The 23,211-nt window shown below is 44.7% G+C and overlaps 1 protein-coding gene across 7 annotated transcripts in view; it reads right to left on the reverse strand.

Annotated features, from left to right (window-relative positions):
* The window catches only part of APLP2 (amyloid beta precursor like protein 2), a 73,455-nt gene extending 61,691 nt beyond the window's left edge, over positions 1–11,764 (reverse strand). For 5 of the 7 annotated variants that reach the window (XM_073321080.1, XM_073321079.1, XM_073321077.1 and 2 more), the window contains exon 1: positions 11,635–11,763. In XM_073321080.1, coding sequence (XP_073177181.1) covers positions 11,635–11,721 — 87 coding nt within the window. In that variant the 5' untranslated portion in view covers positions 11,722–11,763. Of the gene's footprint in view, positions 1–11,634 lie in introns of all 7 variants that reach the window. The other 2 variants (XM_073321081.1, XM_073321076.1) reach the window with 1 other exon arrangement.
* Between the last annotated feature and the right edge of the window lie 11,447 nt (positions 11,765–23,211).

A 23,211-nucleotide genomic window follows, 5' to 3' on the forward strand; every position in this document is an offset into this window, starting at 1 on the left:
GACTTCCCCTATGGTGATCTTCTAGACTGGGAAAAAAATCCCTGCTTGCAGCTTCCTGAACAGGCCAGTGTTCCAAAAGTTATGCACCTTTCCAGACCAGCCCGAGAAGCATACAGAAATACCCCTTCCGATTAACGTACTGGGTGGTTAGGTGGTCTGGTGCCAGAATTGGAATATGCATGCCATCTATTTCCCCCCGCAGTTAGGGAAGCCCATTAGTGCAAAGCCATCCACAACGTCATGCATGTTGTACAGAGTCAGTGTCTTTCGGAGCAGGATGCGATTAATGGCCCTGCACACTTCCATCAACTCGAGTCCAACAATTGACTTTTCCACTCTGAACCGGTTAGCAACAGATTGGTAGCAGTCTGGAGCGGTCAGCTTCTACAGTGTAATCGCCAAGCGCTTCTCCAACAGCAGAGCAGCTCACATGCTCGTGTCCTTGCGCCACAGGGCTGGCGTGAGCTCATCACACAGTCCCCTGTATGTGGGTTTCCTCATCCAGAAATTCTGCAGCCACCGCTCATGATCCCAGACGTGCAGCATGATGTGATCCCACCACTCAGTGGGTGTTTCCTGAGCCCAGAAGCAGTGTTCCACTGTGGTCAGCACCTCCGTGAATGTCACAAGCAATCTCATGTCGTAGTTACTACACGTGGCGAGATCAATGTTGAACTACTCTTGCCTTTGTAGTTTAAGGAATAACTCCACTGCCACTCGTGATGTGTTAGTAAGAATGAGCAGCATATTGGTCAACAGGGAGGGATCCATTCCTGGAGACCAAAGAGGCAGAGCAGAGCGTGCAATACATAAACTGTTGAAAGATGGTGCCTAATGCTGATGGAAGCATAGGGATTGCTAGGATTGCATCATGGGGCATTGCGACAGGACCCAGGATGCCCCACGGCCCCCTCTGCCTTCCTGTAACTCTTAGCAGCAGAAGAGGAAGAGATCATCTGTGGGATAGCTGCTTAGAGTACACCGCTCCGAATACTGCTGCAAGTGTCACAAGTGTGAACACACTATTGTGCAGGCAGTTGACAGTGTGAACACACAACAGTGGTTTCCCTTCAGCACTCTGAGCGGCGCTATCACTGCCAGTGTAGACATACCCGTAGCATTGTAACTGGGCATAGATGAATCCTAAAGCTCCCGTCAGCAAGGATCTATCAGAATCCCAACTTCTTTACTCCAGAGGTCAGTAGGAATAAGTAAGTTTGTATCAGACTATAAAATGAAAACTCAAAGTGAAGGTGTCTCATAAGTGTCCACTTATTCACAAGGCAGGCTAAGATTGTGTCATGGTTATTTTTAGTAAAAGACATAGATAGGTCACGGGCAATGAACAAAAATTCACGGAAGGCATGACCTGTCTGTGACATTTGCTGCTGCAGCTCCATGGTTCCCCCTCCGCCCACAGCAGCTGGGAGCTGCAGGGGCAGCTATTTCCCCCAAAGAGAAAACGGGACATCCCCAGCCACTCACCCGAGGCACTCCCGTCCCCACCCCTCCACGAAAGGCTGTTGCCAGAACCCTGCCACAGCCCTGCTGGCTGCCAGCTCCAAAGTCCCGCAGCCCCTGGGGCTGAAGCAGAAAATGTCTGAGATCTCTGCAAGTCACACATTCTGTGACTTCCATGACATAAATGTAGCTTTATTCATAAGAAATGAGCACTTTTATGACTGAGGAAGCTGATCACGTGAAACCCCCCCCCCACCCCTCTAATTTTTTTTATTGCTATTGCATTTTATTTACTCAGATTGTTTTCTTCAGTTCATTATTTCCAGCCATTAACACACCGGGCAGGGAGTTTTATTGAACTGCCTTTCTACAGTCACTTTTTAAACTAGAACCAAACAAGGAAAAGACCATCTGACCAAAAGTTATGAAATGTAGAGTTACCAAATATTTTGTACACTTATCTCCTGTTTTATGCTCAGTTCATACACTGCTCAATTATCTACTCCAGAACTGCCCTCCACGAGCTAAAGCATTTACCAAACAAAATCTTATCACATCACTTGTTTAACACTGAATCACTAACATGCTGCAACAGCAGTTTGGAGATAATTTCCTATCCAGTCTTTGAACCTTTGCAAGTTACACTAGTTGTTCAAACAAGTTTAGTTTGCTTTCATTTTTCATCTATATATTACATTTTGCAGCAGTCTCTAAAACTAAGACTACAAATGTGAAAATTTCTTTTTTCCTGTTCCCACCCAAAAGATGCTCTCAAAACTTTCTGGCTTCTAATAGAAAAGCATTTTATAAGGAAAAATTTTATTCAAATTGTAAGGCAGTTATACTCTGTCAACACACCCAGTTCCTGGTAGCTGAACAAAAAAAATTCTAAGTAGTCTATTTTTGCTACTTTGCCAGCAGAGATCAGTATCTGATCTCACTCCTGGGATGGGCAAAAGAAATTCATCTTCAGGTACTAGGCTTGGCTTCGGTCTTACCCATGTAAGCAGAGTCAGGATGAGCTCCACCCTGATATCTGGTAGTGAGGTGTGGCAAGTTGTGGAAAAGAACTTCAGGGCCTGATCTCATTTGCACAGGCACACCCACCCGCCTCGAATGAGGCCATAACTGCCCAAATGGTCACTTCGGCTATTGTGGAATCTCCAGTGTCTCTGTTATTGGGGTGGGAAGAATAAATTGTTGTTATTACCCTGATTATGGGAACTGTGCTTTGAACTGTACTTGGCCTTTTGTTATGATTGAGGGACTCACCATCAACTAAGTAGCACTCGCTAGGCAAGGGACATGGGTTCCAAAACTCTGAATTGAGAGAGGCTTGAGACAGGTATTAGTACCTGGTGGTGTGGGCCCCTTTGTGAGGGCCTGAAACACCAACTGCACCTCTGTCTCTCTCCACTGTGGAATGTCAGAGCTAATTTTGGGTCTATTAACAGTCTTGTTACAGGTACTGTGCTGAATTCACTTTGGCCTTATGGTGCACCAGCACTAAGGCTCCCACTACTATGAGCTGAAATCACCGAGCACTGTGTCAAGTAGTGGGGAGCCGGAAGATCTAGAGTGCAGTAGTGCTGTTTGTGGATAGGCTGGTGGAGTGTTTGTGAGACGGTGAGGTGAGCTGAGCAGAGCTGTTCGTGAGATGGCGGAGTTTTCGTGAGACAGCGGAGCAGAACAGAGCCCTGTGGGGCAGTCAGCTTCAGGACACGTAAGGTGCCCCTTACCTCTTTCCCCCCAACACAGGCACATTTTAGTCAGACTGGGGAGTAACACTCTGCAGATGAACTTTTGAACTCTGGGGCTGGACTTTTTGGACTTCGGGTGATTTGTGGATTGCTGGACTCAAGAGACGTTTGGGTTCTGGGACTCAAGAACCAGAGGGAAAGGATGTGGCCCAATTTGCTGGGGTGGGTCTTTGCTCATGGTTTGGTTAATTAACACTAGTTGCGGTGTTTCCCCAATTTAATGCTGATGTCGTTTACTTCATGTTATTAAAGATTCTTTGCTACACCGAGAGACTGTGCTTGCTTGCGAGAGGGGAAGTATTGCCTCTTTGAGGCGCCCAGGGGTGTGTAAGATTTTCCCAGGTCACTGGGTGGGGGCTCGAGCCAGTTTCGCATTTGCTTTGGTGAGAGGGAACCCCTGTGTACTGAACCCCACCCTTGCTGCTATCAACTTGGCCTGGCAGAAGGGTTACACACGCAATACCTAGGAGTAGGTTCAACTACAAGAGAAGTTTCAAGGTCACTTGCCTTCCTCAAGGCACTCAAGTTAGAGTCACACAATGCTGTTGGATTTCCTTTATCACCATCAGAGGTGAAAAGGGAAATATGTTGCCCCAGTGTTCAGGTGCTGTATTACATAACATTTTAACATTTGCACCTAAATATAAACAAGCAGCATGCAGATGAGTAAACCAAAAGGAGAGAACTCCTGTTTGAGTTACTTCAGTTTAAACAAAAATATTTTACCACTGACAGCATGAAAATTGATTGCAAGTAAATGTGCTCTTGACAGGCAAAGGGTGCAACTATGCTTTTTTACACAGAAAGCATACACCGGTCCACGTCTCCAAATGGGTGTTTATTTTTCCTCCAACTAAACAGATCTAAAAGGTCCAATGTAATGCTTCAAACTGAGGTGCTGGTAAGCAGCTTAGTTGTATGAAGAAAAGGAGTACTTGTGGCACCTTAGAGACTAACCAATTTATTTGAGCATAAACTTTCGTAGAGCTGTAGCTCATGAAAGCTTATGCTCAAATAAATTGGTTAGTCTCTAAGGTGCCACAAGTCCTCCTTTTCATTTTGCAAATACAGACTAATACGGCTGCTACTCTGAAACCTGTTAGTTGCATGAGTTTCTGATCTTGTGGATACCTGATTACATAAAACTCTCTAGAGTATTTTTTGCTGCTACCAAAGTTAGTTTAGCTTCATTTACAGAACCATTAGTATTTTGGTCACCCATCTAAAGTCAAAACTTAACACTTTCTTTTGGAATGCAATTCTGAAGGTTTGAATTCTTTGAACTCAAATATTAGCTCAACTAGCTAAGCTGCCATTTTATATCAACTACAGGAGTCAGACAATGTGAAGTTAAAATGACTCCAGCCTAGTTTCTTTTGAAAAAAAGATTGATTTTCACCATGTACCTGTGTGAGGTTGGACTACAGCTGAAGCACTTGAATAGTTAGGTATATAAATCATATTCAATCAATAGCAAAACAGCCTATTATGCAGTCCCATGGCAGACACTATTAAGTCTCACAACAGGAATTAGTCATTTAGTGCCAGATCCTACAAACAAACACTCACTGCATAAGTGATACTTACACATGTAACTGCTTGGAGGATATCAAGCACTTAGGTTTCATGTTACATGTTATACTTGCATGGAGTAGTAAATTAAAAAGGTTAAATTTTTAAAGCTTGTAGGGATGGCAATGTGGGATCAACTGAAATTTTTAAAAAGGGCAAAATACCAGAAAACTGTCTAACAGATCCAGATTCTCTTGGAAGTCATGAAAACCCTTTCACTTAAGACAGAGGCACAGTAGATATCCCCCTACAAAACAATCCAAGGAGAGAATGACTGAGCTTAAAATCTTTTCCACCTCTAACAGCTTGATTAACAAATTTTAAAAATACTTCTTGAGTCTAGTTTTAAAGTCCATTAAGACACTGAGTTCACCTCTACCTTTGTGAGAAAGTACAAATCTCTTTTTAAAAACACCCCTTATATCCTAGTTTAGACAAGCCCTAAGTCAATGAACATCATTCAGGTCCCTTGCACTGTAGGAAGAACTGCAAGTGTCCAGTCCCACGACAAGCCTGCTTTAGTCCATTATTAATGGGACATTCCGAACTGACACCCTCTTGTTTCTTCCCCCCTTTACTATTGGATAACCAAAGCAGTCACAGTCAGTGAAAATAATTTCTCATTTTCAGTTTTACTTCATCAATTTTTACTTTTGGTTATTTTCCCAGATTATTTGGGACTATGCCACAACTAGATATCAAGTTCGCAGTATGCCTTGAAGATAATCCAATTATAACATTCATGCTTTGCCTATGATCAATTTGTCACTACTGGCTGATAAATGAGTCATCACATACATACATGGAAATTCAACAATATGTATTTCAGAAGGAAACAACTCAGGATCCTTCAGGTACAGAACCAGATGTGAAATTTTACCAGAATCATTTATAGAACACTACAGGCGTATGAAGCATCCCAACTACAAGCTATATATCACTATAGATTAAATGCCATGCTTTCTTCTAGAGAGTATTAATTGAAATCTTTAGTAAAAGTTAGTTTTCCCTCACAAAAGAATAATAAAGGTGAACAGGCCAAAGACTACTTTAATGTTCAGAGAGTTTAGCAGTTCGTGATGAGGATAGTTTAAAATGTTTCAGTCTAGCATTAGAGTTAATGGCTCAGTTTTTATAGAATTGATGTGAAACTGGAAAGTGTTATGCTCCTTTTGCATTTTCAAGTTACATGTATCTAGGATCAAAGTCTGGACCTTTAATAAAACATTTGTTGAAGATGCTGCAGGCAAAATAAGTTCTGCCTGTAAGATATTTCGCCCATAAACCTTACAGAACACTGCATATAGATTACATTAGACAGGTTTACAAAAGTAAAAGATTAAGACACCAAACTTTCCTTGGACTACTGGGTGTTGAGCGTGACAGAGGCAACATACAGCAATAGACGCTTTGGCCCTATTACGTATGTTTAGAAGCAAGGAATTAAGCATTACTATTACAATCTGTATTTTTAAAAAGTGAATAAATCCATAACCTACGAAATTACACAACAATCAATGATCAAATGTGTGAAGACACTGATTCAGAATTCTTTACACAACGCACACTGAAAGTAAGGTTTCAAAACTACACCTTAAATTCCAGGAAAGCTGAAAACTTTCTCCAAAGAATGGGGTTTACCTCTCTCCAGCATTTTAACTTGCAATAAGAGTAACAGCACCTCCCTGCAGTATTTTATGCACGTTTTCTATTGGTCTTTCTTCCTTATATGTAAAATACATATCAGAGGGACCTTACGTTTAAGACCTGGCAAAGTCTTTAGATATGCTCATATTGTTTGCATATGGAGATTGATAAAATGCAGCATGAAACTTAACTACAAAACTAGCTTGCTTTCAGTTCCCAAAATTTAACAGACCCATGGTTACAACTGTTATTTCACAGAACTGACATTTCTTGTAACTAATGTGGGGGTGGTAATTTTGAGTCAAAAGAACAAGTCACTGAGGCTGGCAGCAATGGTACAAGACAGCTATATTTGAAAATGCAGAAGTGTACCAAAAAATAATGACATTGACTAAACAATTTTGCCTCAAGGTGATCTGGTTTATACCTCACCCAAAATCCTAGTAGTTGTTCAAGACTGCTTATCTAGGGGCCATACCATCCACAATAGCTATCTAAAAAGGCCATTAAAAATAAACCTATATTTTTCAAATCTTATTACATTTGTATTACTTCAGACTCAATACATAAAAGGTCAAGTGAATAAAGCAGAAACTTCATGTCTTTAAAGAGCTTGAGAAGAGAAATGAAGGAGTTGATAGTTGGAATAAAGATTAAGTTAGAATGGTTTTTAAGATTGACGTCCAGTGTCTTTTTGAAGCTCTCCAAGCAAACTTGCAAACAAGAGGCAGGAAGCATGTGAGTTCAAGTAATTTAAGGTTCCAGAGTAGCAGCCGTGTTACTCTGTATCCGCAAAAAGAAAAGGAGGACTTGTGGCACCTGAGAGACTAACAAATTTGTTAGTCTCTCAGGTGCCACAAGTCCTCCTTTTCTTTTTTCAAGTAATTTAAGTCATCTGGAAACACATCACTATGCAAGAGAAACCATTAGATAGTTTCCACCACAATGGATCAGCATTTCTGTTGTGTGTTCATATTCCAATTTATTTGGAAGGGACCTTGCACAAGCTGGACCTTTCATCAACACATGATAGAGTGCAGGGGAGAACGTCTGACTGTCACCAGTTGACAGGTCTTTGCAGAATGCACCGTCCAGTATGAAGTTGCATATACAGATACTTCCCAACAAAACACACACTGAAATAAGGAAAGAAAATAATTTGTTTGCAGATTATTGGACATACAACAGACAGGGAATGGCATCTGAGATATTGAAGTGACAGAAAATTCAACTAATGGGAACATGCCAAAGCACCTAAACTAAGAAGCACACACACTATCATGCATTTTCCTACTGCAAGTAACCAATTTTAAACTTAAATTATACACTATCAAAACCATGATGTTCTGCAAATTCTAGAAATGACCTGGCACCCATACTACAGCATTGAGAACAATATAAAAATGCAGACTAGTGTTGAGTTCACCACCAGGGTCTCAAAAACAGTTTTAATTCTCGTCTACACTAACATTTCACAGCTCCAATTCTCCATGGGTAATCACAACAGTAGAAGCAGGAGTATCAATTGGATTCAAACTGAGTTGTTTAACCCTACTCAGAGTACATTTAAATAACAGTGGTAAAAATGCACAAGCTATAGCCTCCACCATTCATACCCCCCAATTCTATATCCTAATTTTTCTAGTGTAAATAAGGCCTTGAAATAAAATTGAAGCTATTTTTGCTTTCCAACAAAGCAGTTGGCATTTACCACATGTAGTGCAAGCTCATAAACAAATCTTTCACCAGGGATGCATATAAGCAGCTGAGCTAGCCTAGGATATGACGGAGGAAGTGGCCTACAAAGTTGGCAGAGGTTTTAACAGGTGCAGGATACAGGATATTAATCCAACTATCAGAGAAATACTAAAAATTCTTCACTGGCAAGTCAGTGCCAAGTAATCTCATCTGGGCTTTAGTTGAAATTCCTCAGGCCAGTCTTAGTTATCTCCCTGGCAAAACACCACCAAGGCAGATTTTTCGATCATGTCCTGTCATCAGACTACCACCTTGTCACATCAGACCTGTAGTAATTTTTAACAGAGAACTATAACTTGCGCAAAATAAATAGGTGAAATGCCATTCTTTAAGTGATAGCTATGCAGGAAGGGGAAAAAAATCACTGACGACATTAGTTCTGCAGAACATCTGTGAGGAACATTTAAAGAAATCTTATTGTCAGTTGGTAATTACAGAACGCTCAGGGCTTCAGATTTTTGTACAGTGCTCCTGTGGCTGTTTTGCTTAATCAAGGCTGCTACAGTCTTACAGTAAACTAAGTGTGTCAAATCAGGCCATTCAGAAATATCCATAACATGTCTGTCCCTCTCTAAAACACTATCAATGCAAGATGGATGTAGCAATTTAATGTATGTATTACTAAATTAGAACCTTTGTGATGATCAGCATGTGCTTAACTACCTATTTTGAAAGTTCACCCTGGTAGACAGATTATGTCGAAAACAGAGTCCTAAACTACCATGAGATCTTAGTTAGATTAGAGAAGTTTGGTGTTTAAGGAGAAGGAAGGAAGCCTTAAAAAAAACCCAACACTTCGTATTCTACTCAATTTGGGGGAAAAAAAAAAGACATGTAAATATTTCCTAGTCATCAGATGCAAACCCACTGCACTTGCATAAAGCTTTAATCTGAAAGACAATGCAATGGATAGTTGAAATTTTTAGATTTATTCAGAATCTATTAAGAGATAATGAAGCCTTGACCAAATGGATGCATTTAACTGAGGCTTTTCCCTATGAAGTTGCCCTCTAATAGTCTAAGCTTCTAGACCAATCTGAGAACCTCACATTACTTGTTACAGTGCCAAGAATGCAGAGGTCAGTTCTCATGGGGGGGAGGAGGAGGTGGAGTAGAGGAAAAAGGTACCACAGAGGGATTCAGCTAGTTAACCCTGAAATCTGCAACTAGACAGGAAAAGACATTCCCAGCCTAATGCTGCAGCACGATTGTTGAAACAAACTGAAAATAAGAATTTGTTTCCTTAGCACAGGTTTACATCAATACCCGTCCAACTCAAGATCAGAGCATCAATTCTTTTGATGCAGCAACAAGCAGCTTTATATACTCCAGAAATCCTAAATTGTCTTCACAGGCAAAGGGAAATTCCGGCCACACTTATGATTTCAAATCAGAAATTTCTGTTGCTGCTTTAGTAACAGCATGGTAAGATGGCAAAATGTCCTTTATTCTACGGAGCCGAGACCACCTTTGCTGAACAATCTCCGACCTAAAGCTACCTGACAATGAATATTTCATTGCTTTCTTTTACAAAAGTGCTGCCCTTGGATAGCATTAATCCTTTTTGTACATGTAAGAAATAAAAGGACACGGGTAACACCTTTTCCTTAAGCTCAATTTGCAGACCACCGAATTAGGAAGGCAATTACACCCAGTTGATACTGGACAGCTGTAACAAACGGGCAAACACAAGCCAAACATGCCTGCTGATATGCCAGCATTTCTATGCTATGGCCTGAGACACTGAGGCACTAAAAACGTAACACAATCTAGGCGAACAAAATTATCAGAAGCAAATCAGGTTGCGAAACTGGAAATGGCAAGTTCAGCTCCTATGTATGAGGAACATGACACCAGCTGCCCCCCCATCTCACCCCCAGAGGACTTTTATCAGCAAGAGGGCGATGGGTTAACTTCCTTTCCCAGTCTCGTTTTACCCTGAGCTGTTATCCCGGAGCTGGGCATTGGTGGGTGGGGGCAAAGTCACCCAAAGCTCTAGATATGAAGTCAAGAGGGAAAACATGCTGAGAAACCAGTGACAGCGTTTGGATCCCAGAGAGCAACCCCCCCCCCCACGGGGTCGGAAAGTGGGGGGCTCTCCCCACCCCCGCCACCCTGGGAAAGGGCCTCCCCTCCCTCCCGGGGTCGGAAAGTGGGGGCCTCCCGCCGCTGCCCTGGGAAAGGCCCCCTCCCCCGGGGTCGGAAAGTGGGGGGCTCTCTCCCCCCGCCGCCGCCCTGGGAAAGGCCCCCCCTCCCCCGGGGTCGGAAAGTGAGGGGGGCTCTCCCCCCCCCGCCGCCCTGGGAAAGGCCCCCCCTCCCCCGGGGTCGGAAAGTGAGGGGGGCTCTCCCCCCCCCGCCGCCCTGGGAAAGGCCCCCCTCCCCCGGGGTCGGAAAGTGAGGGGGGCTCTCCCCCCCCCGCCGCCCTGGGAAAGGCCCCCCTCCCCCGGGGTCGGAAAGTGAGGGGGGCTCTCCCCCCCCCGCCGCCCTGGGAAAGGCCCCCCTCCCCCGGGGTCGGAAAGTGAGGGGGGCTCTCCCCCCCCCGCCGCCCTGGGAAAGGCCCCCCTCCCCCGGGGTCGGAAAGTGAGGGGGGCTCTCCCCCCCCCGCCGCCCTGGGAAAGGCCCCCCTCCCCCGGGGTCGGAAAGTGAGGGGGGCTCTCCCCCCCCCGCCGCCCTGGGAAAGGCCCCCCTCCCCCGGGGTCGGAAAGTGAGGGGGGCTCTCCCCCCCCCGCCGCCCTGGGAAAGGCCCCCCTCCCCCGGGGTCGGAAAGTGAGGGGGGCTCTCCCCCCCCCGCCGCCCTGGGAAAGGCCCCCCTCCCCCGGGGTCGGAAAGTGAGGGGGGCTCTCCCCCCCCCGCCGCCCTGGGAAAGGCCCCCCTCCCCCGGGGTCGGAAAGTGAGGGGGGCTCTCCCCCCCCGCCGCCCTGGGAAAGGCCCCCCTCCCCCGGGGTCAGAAAGTGGGGGGGCTCTCCCCCCCCGCCGCCCTGGGAAAGGCCCCCCTCCCCCGGGGTCAGAAAGTGGGGGGCTCTCCCCCCCCCGCCGCCCTGGGAAAGGCCCCCCTCCCCCGGGGTCAGAAAGTGGGGGGGCTCTCCCCCCCCGCCGCCCTGGGACAGGCCCCCCTCCCCCGGGGTCAGAAAGTGGGGGGGCTCTCCCCCCCCCGCCGCCCTGGGAAAGGCCCCCCTCCCCCGGGGTCAGAAAGTGGGGGGGCTCTCCCCCCCCGCCGCCCTGGGACAGGCCCCCCCTCCCCCGGGGGTCAGAACAGGCAGCCTGAGGGGAGCAGGCGGTGGGCTGGTAAATCCCCCTTCCCACCCCGCCCTCGGTGCCTTTCACGCGGCCTCTGCGGCGGCCGGGCTCCGCCACTGCGCCAAGGCGGGAGGGGGCTCTGCGGCGGGAGCACCCCCGCCCCACCCACGCAGAAATCCCCCGCCGCGCCGGGCCGCACCTCGATGTAGCCGGCCAGCGTGGCCGCGGGGCCCGTGAGCGCCAGCAGCAGGAGCAGCCGCAGCCCCAGCCCTGCGCCCGCCGCCATCCCGCCCGTCTCCGCCGCCGCCCAGCAGCTTCTGCGGCCTCAGCGCCCGGAGTCCGGCGACAGCGGGGAGCCGCCTCACAAAGCCACGCCCACGCTCACGCCCACGCCAATCGCGGAGAGAGGAGCCGGGAAACCACGCCTCTGTCCCCACTCCGGCCAATCACAGCGACGTGGCGACGACACGGCCACGCCCCAGCTGCAGCCGCGACCAGAGAAAGACCCTGCGAGGGAGGGAGCCGCGCCCATCACTCCGAGTCGCCGCCAATCAGAGCAAGCGTGACCGGGGAGCGCCCCACCCTCCGTGCAGCACCACGCCCCCAAGCGCCAGCCAATCACGGGGAGTGGCCCCAGGCTGCCGGCCCCACCAGCTGCCACCAGGCACTGCTACCCAGGCGTGGGCTGGGCTTGGCGCGGGGACTCGGGAGACGGGAGACGGGCTCCGCTAGTCTCTGACTCCCAGGCCCAAGCACGATGTCCGGTGAGCAACCGCTTTCCCAAGCCCTGCAAGAAATTGCCACCTGTGGTACTGCCTTACTCAAGAGCATCAGAGGGGCAGAGTTAAGGCTGGATGGGCAGCCTTCCTGGCCTCCGAATGCTTTTGCAACCTTAGTTTTCTGTTTTCAACGTTTTTGGTTTGGACTTCCTAGGGCTTTTTAAAAATGAAGAACAAAAAGATATAACAAAAAGCATAAAAAGGAACCTCTCTCTAGAAGAGACAGAAGGAAGCTACTGTGGTTTGCAAATAAAACAACCAAAGAGCAATCCCACAATCCATTTGTTAATTAGTAAATTTCATAAAACGGAACAATTGGTGTGCCTTATTGCAATGCCCCTGTAAGGAAGGAGAGGGCCACAAAATCCACTCAGACCCTTTTGGACCATGTTATTTATTTTTAGAGACTAAATGTTGCATAACTCTGAAATGTTTGCTACAACACTGCTCTATACAGTTTTACATTAACAGCAGGTTTGGAATGCTACACTCTGCAATTACAGATTCAAATCCCAGCATGGTGAAATCAGCTCTCCATGTTTTTGAGAGACAAAAATTGAATAGTAATAGTAACAGGATTGCGGTAAAGCCCTACTCCAAATCCGAGCTCCGTCGTGTTAGGTGCTGTGTAAACAAAATGAAAGCACTAAGCTCCAAATCCTCAAAAGTATTTAGGCAGCAAACGCCCATTGAAATCAATGAGAGTTAGGTGCCTAAATATCACTGAGGATCTGGGTCTAACTGTGAGTGGAAAAGATGACAATATAATAAACTGCTTTGGGGGTCTGTTTGTTTTTTTGTTTTTAAGGGAATAATATCTACATTAAAGATCTCAGAGCAATTTTTGTAAAATAATATGTTTGCCCCTCAGATGTCACCTGTCCCCACTTTTGTGTAGTATGCTGCAGACCCGTTTTTTTTTTTTTTTTTTTTTTTTTGCACTTCACCCAGGAAATGGTTTGATTGCAAATGACAAAAGAGCACACTGTCAACTCAAAAATAATCAGTGTAAACAGACATATTTCTCTACCTATGCCACTTAATACAGATGATTAAAACTGAACAAATTTTAAAAATCCTATTTACTTGTCACATTTGTAGCACTTTTTTAATTTTTGCTTTTCTCAGTTTAAAAAAAAAGTCAGTCAAATCAGTTGTATTGCTGTTGATTGTTTCACTTTTAGAGCTTCTGTGGTGTTATGTTTGAGTTGCAACATTTCAGGAAATGTTTAAAATCAGTTGTAGCAAATTGGAGTTGATGTGATTCCACTATGTATATAATTTGTAAAACACTTGAGTCCTTCAGAAAGAAAAACACTGTATAGAATAGATGTAAGCCATTTATTATTTATTTATTATTTGTCGTTTGGCTTTCACAATGATGGAGAAGATAGTTAAGCAAAATGTAGTGGGTGAAATCCTAGTCTCACTGAAATCAATGGTTAGTCATTAATTTCAATGGGGCTAAGATTTCACCCCCAAAATCTAAAAGATGCCACTACCTAAAGCAGAAATATTTTCTGTAATGTAATTAAAAAATAGATATTTAATATACATCAGAATAACTTCAGAAGCAATTTCTACATTTGAAAGAACAAACATTATTTAAAACATGTATAAAAACCCATCAGAATTATTTCATGGAATAAATTAGGAAATATCTGCTATAATTTACACATTTTATTCTCCATAATTTTCATAGCCAGATGTGCAAGAGTGCTTACATCAAAAAACAAAGCAAACAGAAAAATCCTGAGATTTTCGGACAATTAGATAAAATTACAAACTGTTTATATTCTTTAACTTTTACATTCTTTACATACAATCACAAGTGATTTTTTTTTCTGAAATGGATGCAAGGAAGATTGCTGAAGTGTTGTAAATGGGGACAATCTGTAATACAGATCAATAAGCAGCCCAGTTTTAATTAAAATGGCCAGCTGGTCCACTAGTCACTTATTACAGTCTCATTTTTTTTACAGTACTTGAAAACCTTTAAATCTCTTTTACTGCAGTCCTCTGGCATCTGTAATCTTCTTTTAAACTTACCCAAACCCAGCTGGAATATTAATTGACTCCTTTAAAATAATACATTTTAATGTATATACATTTTAATGTACAATATGGGTGTATTTGATTCAATTGAATATATTTTGAGTTCCATTTTTCCCTTTTACAAAGTTATCATTCAGATATTTTTCATTCTCCCCAGCTTTATATATATCATTGGGTACAGCACATTTTGTTTATATATCATTGGGTACAGCCTCTCATAGCAAAGCTATCTTGAAGTGCTATATAAATTAACAAACTAGTAATACTTAGCGTTCATATTTATATAACACTTTATGAGCATTAATTAATCCTCACCACTCCCCTTTGAGGCAAGTAATTTTGCAGATGATGAAAAGAAGGCAAGGAGAAATTCAGGTGTCAGTTTTCAAGTGTCCACTAATTTTGGGTCCCCAACTTGGGATCTGATAGAGCTTGATTTTCAGAGCTGCTGCAGAGATTTAAGTCAACTGGAGTGTGGATACTCAGCACCTTTGAAAATCACCCTGCAGGTGTTTCCAGTTGGGCATCCAAAGGCTGAGGGGCCTAAAATTTGTGGACCCTTCTGAAAATTTAGGCTTAAGGGACTTGTGCAGGTCACATGGAGTCAGTATCAGAGATGAGAACAGAACTCAGGTATTCCTACTTCCCAGGCCCATACTCTGTCCATTGGATCATCCACACTGCTGCTACAAAATTATAGCAGTGTAGCAGCTGTACACGTAAAGACGGCAGCATCTGTTCATCCAGTTGTAACTCACCCACAGTCTTATACATCTTGAATATGGTTATTGAGAGAGGGACTCTTAGCTAGGACAGTGAGGTTATCCTACCCTTCCGGAAAGCACCTTAGTTCTATAATTTCCACCAGGAAGGTCACCAGAGGGGAGCAAAGGGACTGTATTTTAGCGTCTTACCTCTTCTAGTACAGCATCCTCCTACCATTGAGCTGCAGAGTTAGCAGTAGGTATCAGGTGAAGTCCTGGTGTGGGACTTGAACTCTCAATCCCCTAGCTCAGAAACCAAAGTAGCCAGATGGCCATATTGTCACATTTACACAGGGAAACAAAAGATAAGTCACATTTTGGGGCTTCTGACCCATGACATATTTCCCATTGAAACAGAGATACAACAAAAACAAAATGTGCTGTAACAGGCAAATTTTGCTTTTCCCAGGCAGGCACAGAGGACTCCAGAAGCAACAGAACTAGTGCAGTTCTGCTGCACAGGGACTAGATTTAAGGGCCAACATGTGTAGGACCTTTTTACATGTCCAGGACACGAGTAGTTCAGGGAAGGAGCAGCCGAGGGCCAACACATCTGCTACTACAACGATCCATCAGCCACTGCCTCTTGTGGAATGGGCGGGTATAAATTGGGAGGTCTAGAAAGGGCCATAATAGTGTTTCCCATTTGACTACCTGTCCAGCGCCCGGTGCAGAGGATTACTTTCCCTTCAGCAGCTGCAGAATCTCTTTGCACCAAGCCTAGCTAGAAGGGGGAGAATATATTAGCCCAAAATGCATTAAAAAGTATAGCATGGTGGTTTGACAGTAGGTATGATAAACTGATATTTCAGTATCACAAGACCAGATATCCATCTGGCAGCCTAATTAAAAAGGAATGGAGTGTAACAGTTTGCAAATGACATGTGGTGCAAAAAGCTGTGTTTGGAACTCCTAGGAGAGAAGGAATTTTTTAAAATAAAGCTTTTGCTTAAAAACCCACCCAGTTGAAGTAGTTTGGGGACAGAGTTTCCAAATCGCTTGTGATAAAATTAATAGATGCTCTCTATAAAAATAGTCTGATGACATTATCATCTTCTGGGGTTACTTTGCTAAAGCTCAGTTAGGTGCAGATTTCGATGATTGCCTTTGCTGAGTTTATCAAGAAATGTAAGTGTGAAGAGGATGATTATTTATAGCTCAGTATTACAGTGCTCTTGGCAAGCCCAAAATTCAAGGAGGGACAGTTGCTATTACCATGGCCCACCCATGCAAAATGTCTCCTTTATAAAGTCAAAGTTGTGAAATGGGCGGGGAAGTGGGTAAAAACAGGAAGTGAAAGGGAGTTCTGTGGAAAGTAGATGAGTGAGGCGGCATGAGATTCCGGCCAACTGTTTGTTGTATTGACAACCATATGACTGTATGGTAAGAACAAGGGTCTGAGAGGCAAGACACTTAAGTTCTAATTCTTGGCCCTGTCACTGGGTGACCTTGAGATAATCACTCAAATTCTACTTCATTTTGCCCATGAGTAATATGGAGGTAATATCTGTCTACCTCAAAGGAGTGAGTGAAGCTTTAATTAATGTTTCCAAACCTCCGATGAAAGGTTCTCTGTAAGTGAAAATATTAATTATTATATATGTTATTGCCTACAGTTTCTACAGAGTTCTTAACTCTACTTTGTTTTAGTCTAGTCATGATAGTCGCAGAAACTCTCTGTAGATCAGAGGTGAGATTCTGTGCTGTACATAGGGGTACACCACAGAACTCATAGCCCATGGACCGGTGGGGGAAAGCCACCTTTGTGCCCTGCTATTCCGGATTGTTCCAGGGGTCAGAGTGATCTCTATTGTAACGCAGACAGCCCTGGGGGCTGGGCTGCCTATAGTACCTATGGACAGTACTGCCACCCAGAACCAAAGCACTGCTATATGTAGGGTGACCAGATAGCAACTATGAAAAAACTGGGCAGGGGGTGGGGGGTTATAGGCGCTGTGTGGTGGGGCGGTGCCCCACCCCCAGGCCAGATTGGGCAACAGCAGGCCAGAGTGGCTTCATGGACAGCCAGCTAATCAGGTAGGGCCTGTGGGGAGCCAATCAGGGCTGAGCAAGAGGCAGCCAATTAGGGCCAGGCTAGGCCCTATATAAAGGCTGCCCAGGCAAGCAGCAGGTAGTCTCTACTAGGTCTTTAGAGGGTGAAGATCTGTCTTCTGTGTGAGGAGACCAGCACCTGGAGAGAGTAGATGGGAACTTCAACCTGTTACTTGCCAGGCTGCAGGCCCTGAGCAAAGGGCTTAGCTGGTGCAAGGGGGCTGAAGGGGGAATGGCCCAGGGAGAGAGATGGACAAAGGGAGAGAAGGAGGGTAGGCAGGAATGCTGCTGCCAAAGGGTCCCTGGTTTGGGACCCAGAGAAGTGGGTGGACCTAGGTCCCCCCCTTGCACTTACACCTGGATGTTAGGAGGTGCCATTACAGACTGCACCAGACCCCTGCCAAAAGGGGTTAGATTTTGGGGTGTGGTTGGCCATTGTGGCTGGGGTGAAAGGGAAGAACTGCTGATAACACCCCCCCTTCCTCCTTGGAAAGGGGTGAGTGTGGACCAGGGGGCACTGCTGCAGAGCAGTGTCCTGAAGAGGACCCTGCAAGAAGGGAGCAATGCAGGTCCAGATGCTAACAAAGGGCAAGAGATGGATGGGACACCACCAGTGGAGGCTGCTCTACGTGGATTGAGCTAATTCCAAGAATCCACAACAGGAGGTGCTGTGGTGGTGAGTCCCAACCCCATCACATGCTTATATAAGAAAAAGTTCCCAAAAAACAGGACTGTACCTTTAAAAAAGGACATCTGGTCACCCCAGCTATGTGCTGTGGCCCAACCCTGATATACCTCTCCTATCCCCAGCACAGTCACCTACACCAGGCCTTTGTGGAGGGGAGGGGAAGAGAGAGCCAGGGTTGGAAAACAACCTGCTATTGTATTGATTAGTTTCTGTGCCAGGGGAATTTTCTCCAATTGGATCCAGGGCTTTCAGAATCCACTTTTTTGCTGCTCTGGGCATTTTACTCAGTGTACTTGTGTCAGAGCAGCCGCTCTCACCCTGTGTCTTTAGTTAGCTTCTATTTTAAAGGAAAAATCTTTGTTTGTGTTTCTCCTGTAAATAAGGTTCTAGTGGAACCGTCTCTGTTGTTTACAACTTGTGAGTCTGCACAGCTGTTTAAAAGGAAAGCGGCTACTCCTGGCTGAAAAGATCTTCCTTAACAATTGACTTAACATGCCTTGGGGGCAGAACAGAAGAGGTTGAGGGGCCTGTGGTTTGTTCCAGTAGAGGCACTGGCAGCAGCAAGCTGTGCCAAGAGCATTTGTCAGAATCAGACTCATCCTTGCAGAATGAGTCTGAGAATCGGAAAGCCCTTGAATATTCCCTCTGCTCTCCTCAACTCTGCAATTGAAAGGTTGTAATTGAACTAGCCTTCAAATAGTAGTATTATGGGGATTTTAATTAAAATCTTGATGGAAGATTTAAATGGGATTATGTCATAGCTCCATGCAAGCTAGAAATTGCAGAGGTAGAACTGAGCCAAATCTGATTTTTAGGAGCTAAAATACCACCCAAACAAGGAAAATTAGCAGGTGTAAAGATGCTTGCAGCTGTCAGTCCTCTAAGCAGCTTTGCAAAGACACCATGTAAAAATACTTTGTATATAACTTTCTTCCAACAAAGGCAACTACAGTAGATGTTAGAATGAGTGAAAAGCCTTTTTGCCTTTCACCTTTGGTCCCATCCAGGCTTCAAACTCTGTTAACAGAGTTCATGATGCTCAGCTGATCCAATTACAAGAAACATGGCCAAGCTGTGTTCAAACACAGCAGCTTTTTTCAAAAGGCAACTACCAATCAAATGCATGCATCTGGGCACACCTATTCTGCTGCTCCTGTTTGTGTGTGTTTCTGGAAAATCTGGGCAGCTATCCCATAATGCCTCAGCAGGGGATAGTGTTTTGAGGACATGAAAGCAGAGCAGCACCAGAAGCACATGGGGTAACGCACTCTGGGAGGAAGGACTGGCCAAACTGGTTATATAGGCACACAGTGGGGGTCCTACCATGTGGCAATTATAACCTTACACCTTGCTTTCAGAGGAAACCATGTGCCACCCAAACCATCTGACAAGGCTCAAATACACTTAGGTCCAGATTTTTAAAGGTATGTAGTTGCTGTGCTCAGCATTGCAATGCCATGCCTAAATCTCATTTTCAGAAGGGATTTAGGCACTTAGAAGCCAAAATTCCATTGACAGTAGATGGGATTTAGATTAAGTGTCTAAATTACTGTTGAAAATGAGATTTAGGCTACTAATCAATTAGGCATTGCAATGCTGAGTGAAGCAACATCTAAATACTTTTAAAATCTGGGCCTTAGCTACCACAATTTATTAACTGTGTTGTACGTGAGCAGCAGCCGTACCTAGGGTCAACCAGATTACAAGGTTGGTGAAGAGACGTGGTGTAGACATAGCCTTTACAAGTCAGCTAAGCCCAAGTGCTCAAAGGTATTTAGGCACCTATCTCCCATTTTTAAATCACTGGGAGTTAGGTGCCTAAATGTCTTTGAGGATCTGGGCCCTACAGCTTGATCCAAAGTCTAGCTACATAATAGCCTTTGGGTGGGTAGTAAACTGAAAAACAGTAGACTCCAGTAGAAAGTCACCACTCATACTTGACACTGATCACTTGAATTTGGCAATGGAACTTGCTCAGAAAAGGTCTAAGGCTCATACTGAGTCAGAACGCAAACTTGCCCTTGAGGTGATTACATTCTAAGTCACAAAACAATACATGGGATAAAAGGTGCAAAGACTTCATTGGTAAAGACAGCAATGAAGTAAGCTTTGCTGAGGAAGTGGGTTTTAAATCACAGTTGAAGGAGAGGGCTCCTGGTGTAGGGGAAACAAGGGGCTGCTCCAAGGACTGAGGGGCAGTATGAAGGATGAGGCCTTAAACTATGAAAAATGGCATAATTCTACTAGAGTAAAAAGGACAAGAACTCTTAAGAAGCCTAGGGAATGAGGGAGGAAACTCTAATAAATACATATTGTAAGTGGGGTGGAGCTGTGCTTGGAAGACAAGGATGAAGACATGAAAGATGATGCTGCTGCTGAGAAGAGGGAAGCCAATGCAGCGGTCTGAGGGGGGAAGTAATGTGGTAGAATGGAGAGAGTGCTGTATTTGTTGGTAGTGACAACTCCTTCTGTCCCTCCACACATGCCTATTGTAACAGCCCTTTTCCATGCCAGGAATCTGGGACCAGCCAGCCCTGTTTTAGTATCAAAACCCAGCTGGGAAAGGGTCAGGTACAAAGGGCTGAGAGCACAGTTGAAAGGTACTGTGCAGGGGGGAGATGGGCTCCCGCAGCAGACTCCAAAGGAGGGGGATTGATGGGAAGGGTATATCTTCCTATTAGTCCTAAGAGAGGCAAGAGGAAAAAGCCTCCGGGAGATGTAGCCCAGGATGGGCAGAGGAACTGCTTCGTTTTAATGTCTTGCCTGTTTTGTACTGGTGTTAATAAACGGTGCCCTGTGGGGAGGGCCTGACAGACTTGGATGTGGCACTGAGTTTTTCCCCTGAGCTGGTGATGCAGGCTAGTGGGCTGCAAATCTTTAAGGGGCATGGAGTCTATCTTGAGTTATCTCCAGGATCCCTAGCATCTGAGTTCTTCTGCTCTGTATTCTGCACATAAACATGTACCATTAATCTGGCTTTCACATAAGGATGTTAAGCAGGTATTTTAATTAAACAATTTTTTAACATAAGCCACAATGTAAATCTTGTCTGTTATAGTGATGGATTCTAGTCAGATCCTGTCTCATATAGTAGAACACTCTTATAAAGAGACCATGTTGTTCTGATCCTTTCATAAGTAGACTCCAGAATAAACTAAAGCAAGTTGGGAAGTTTGCATCTTGGATTAGCTGAAGCATCGCCACATTGGCCCTGGCAAACGGAAGCTGGATTGTGTCTCATGCTTAAGCATCCTTTAATTAGCAGGAGCCTGGCAAACATTTCAATATGAAGAAAGGTGTTGCCCTTTTCAATAGTATGGATATACTTATTTAACATCCTGGAAATGTGGAAGGACTAGGGTTCTTCAATCATCTCCTAATTGCAGAAAAAGAACAGGGATCCTGGAGACCTTGATGAGACAGTGTACTTGTTTAGGGAAGGAGGCATCCCAAGACAAAGAGGTGACTGAAAAGATACAAGGATTCCCCACTTGGACTAAATCACACTGCTCTATGGTACCGTACCCAGGGATGGAGATGGCCCCTGCACGTGACTTGAGTGAAGACGATTCCATGCTTGGAGGCCCAGAACTCCCTGCTGCAAAAGTAGTAAAGAAAGCCTGAAAGGAATTGTGCTTTCTGGGCACTGGGAGGATCAAAGTGCAGGATGAATCTTGACATGCTTTCAAAAAGCTATATGAAGTACTCTTCCTGGCATGCAGGGGACATAGCCTGACCTAGAAATGGTGCCTCTGGGATCAGTCTGCACTGCAGGTTGTATTAGCCTCCCATCCTCCCTTGTTGATCAGAGCATGGAGGAGCAGATTATGCCTGCCTGCTGTGCGGATGCACTGTGAACATATGAATGGCCACACTGGGTCAGATCAATGGTCCATCTAGCCCAATATCCTGTCTTCCGATAGTGGCTGTACTGGATACTTCAGAGGGAATGAGCAGAACAGGGCAATTATTGGGTGAGCCATCCGCTGTTATCCAGTCCCAGCTTCTGGCAGTTGGAGGTTTAGAGACATCCAGAGTATGGGGCTGCATCCCTGCCCATTCTGACTTAGAGCCACTGATGGACCTATCCTCCATGAACTTATCTAATTTTTTGAACCCAGTTATTCTTCTTGCCTTCACAACATCCTTTGGCAATGAATTCCACAGGATGACTGTGTTGTGTGACGCAATACTTCCTTTTGTTTGAGGTTTTTTTTCAACCTGCCTATTAACTTCATTGGGTGACTCCAGTTCGTCTTGCGTGAAAGGGCAACACTTCCCTATTAATTTTTTTCTCCACACCATTCATAACTTCATAGGTCTCTCTCATATATCCCTGCTTAACTGTCTTTTTTTAGAAGCTGAAGAGTCCCAGGCTTCTTTATCTCTCCTCCGATGGAAGCTGTTCCATACCCCAAATCACTTTCGTTACCCTCCTCCAATTCCAACATATCTTTTCTGAGATGTGGGTGACCAGAACTGCACACAGTATTCCACATGTTGGTGTACCATGGATTTATATAGCAGCATTGTGATATTTTCGGTCTTATTATCTATCCCTTTCCTAATGGTTCCTAACATTCCATTAACTTTTTAAACTGCAGCTGCACGATAAGCGGCTGTGGCTGTTATCTGAGAATATAACAACAATGACTGTTGGACCCTTTCTCTCTTCTAGTTCACCTGTGAAGAGCAGGCATCATTAGCCCCTAGACTACTTGGAACAAACTGTCTAGATATCAGAAGGGTCAATTGAACTGTTTGTCTTTCCAAGCTAGATAAATTGAATAGCAAGAAGTTTATTGTATAGGGGTCTTTCCTATGAGACTTTAAAAACCAAGTCCAGTCTATTTTCTATGGATATTAAAGATCTCATGGACACTTACACAGAAAGCATTTTCTATGGTGTCCTTGGACATAATTGCTCATCCTCTTTGCACTTCTGCCTGTCAGTTTCCACCCAAAAGAAGATGGTATTTCAGTAGTGATGAATGCCATTACTGTATTCTGCATGAAAGGGCTAAATTCAGACTTGGTATAAGCGGGGGTAACTCCACAGAAGTCTGTGAAATTGCACCTATTTATCCCAGATCAGAATTTGGCCCAAATATTCTATATAAATGTAAAATATTACAGTTGGATTGTTAATGACTTGACACATGATGGGAAGGTGAGCACTGATGTAGAAGTTACTTTATGGGAGAGATTTGAACTTTATTAATGTACATTTATTTGCCTTCTGCAGTAAAATAAACCTGAAAATGAAAATGGCTTGGACTACTTACAAGCAAAGGCAGTGATCTGATTCATAATAGAGTTCAGTTTTCACTCGTAGATTAAAACTGAAATCACCTAAACAAATGACATGGCAAATAAGCAACATGGAATGTGAAAAACCTCAACTTGTCCTGTTGGTAAAGATGTCAGATCATCTGCAG

This window comes from Lepidochelys kempii, chromosome 22 (genome assembly GCF_965140265.1).
Source record: "Lepidochelys kempii isolate rLepKem1 chromosome 22, rLepKem1.hap2, whole genome shotgun sequence".
In the NCBI taxonomy this organism is placed as follows: domain Eukaryota; kingdom Metazoa; phylum Chordata; order Testudines; family Cheloniidae; genus Lepidochelys; species Lepidochelys kempii.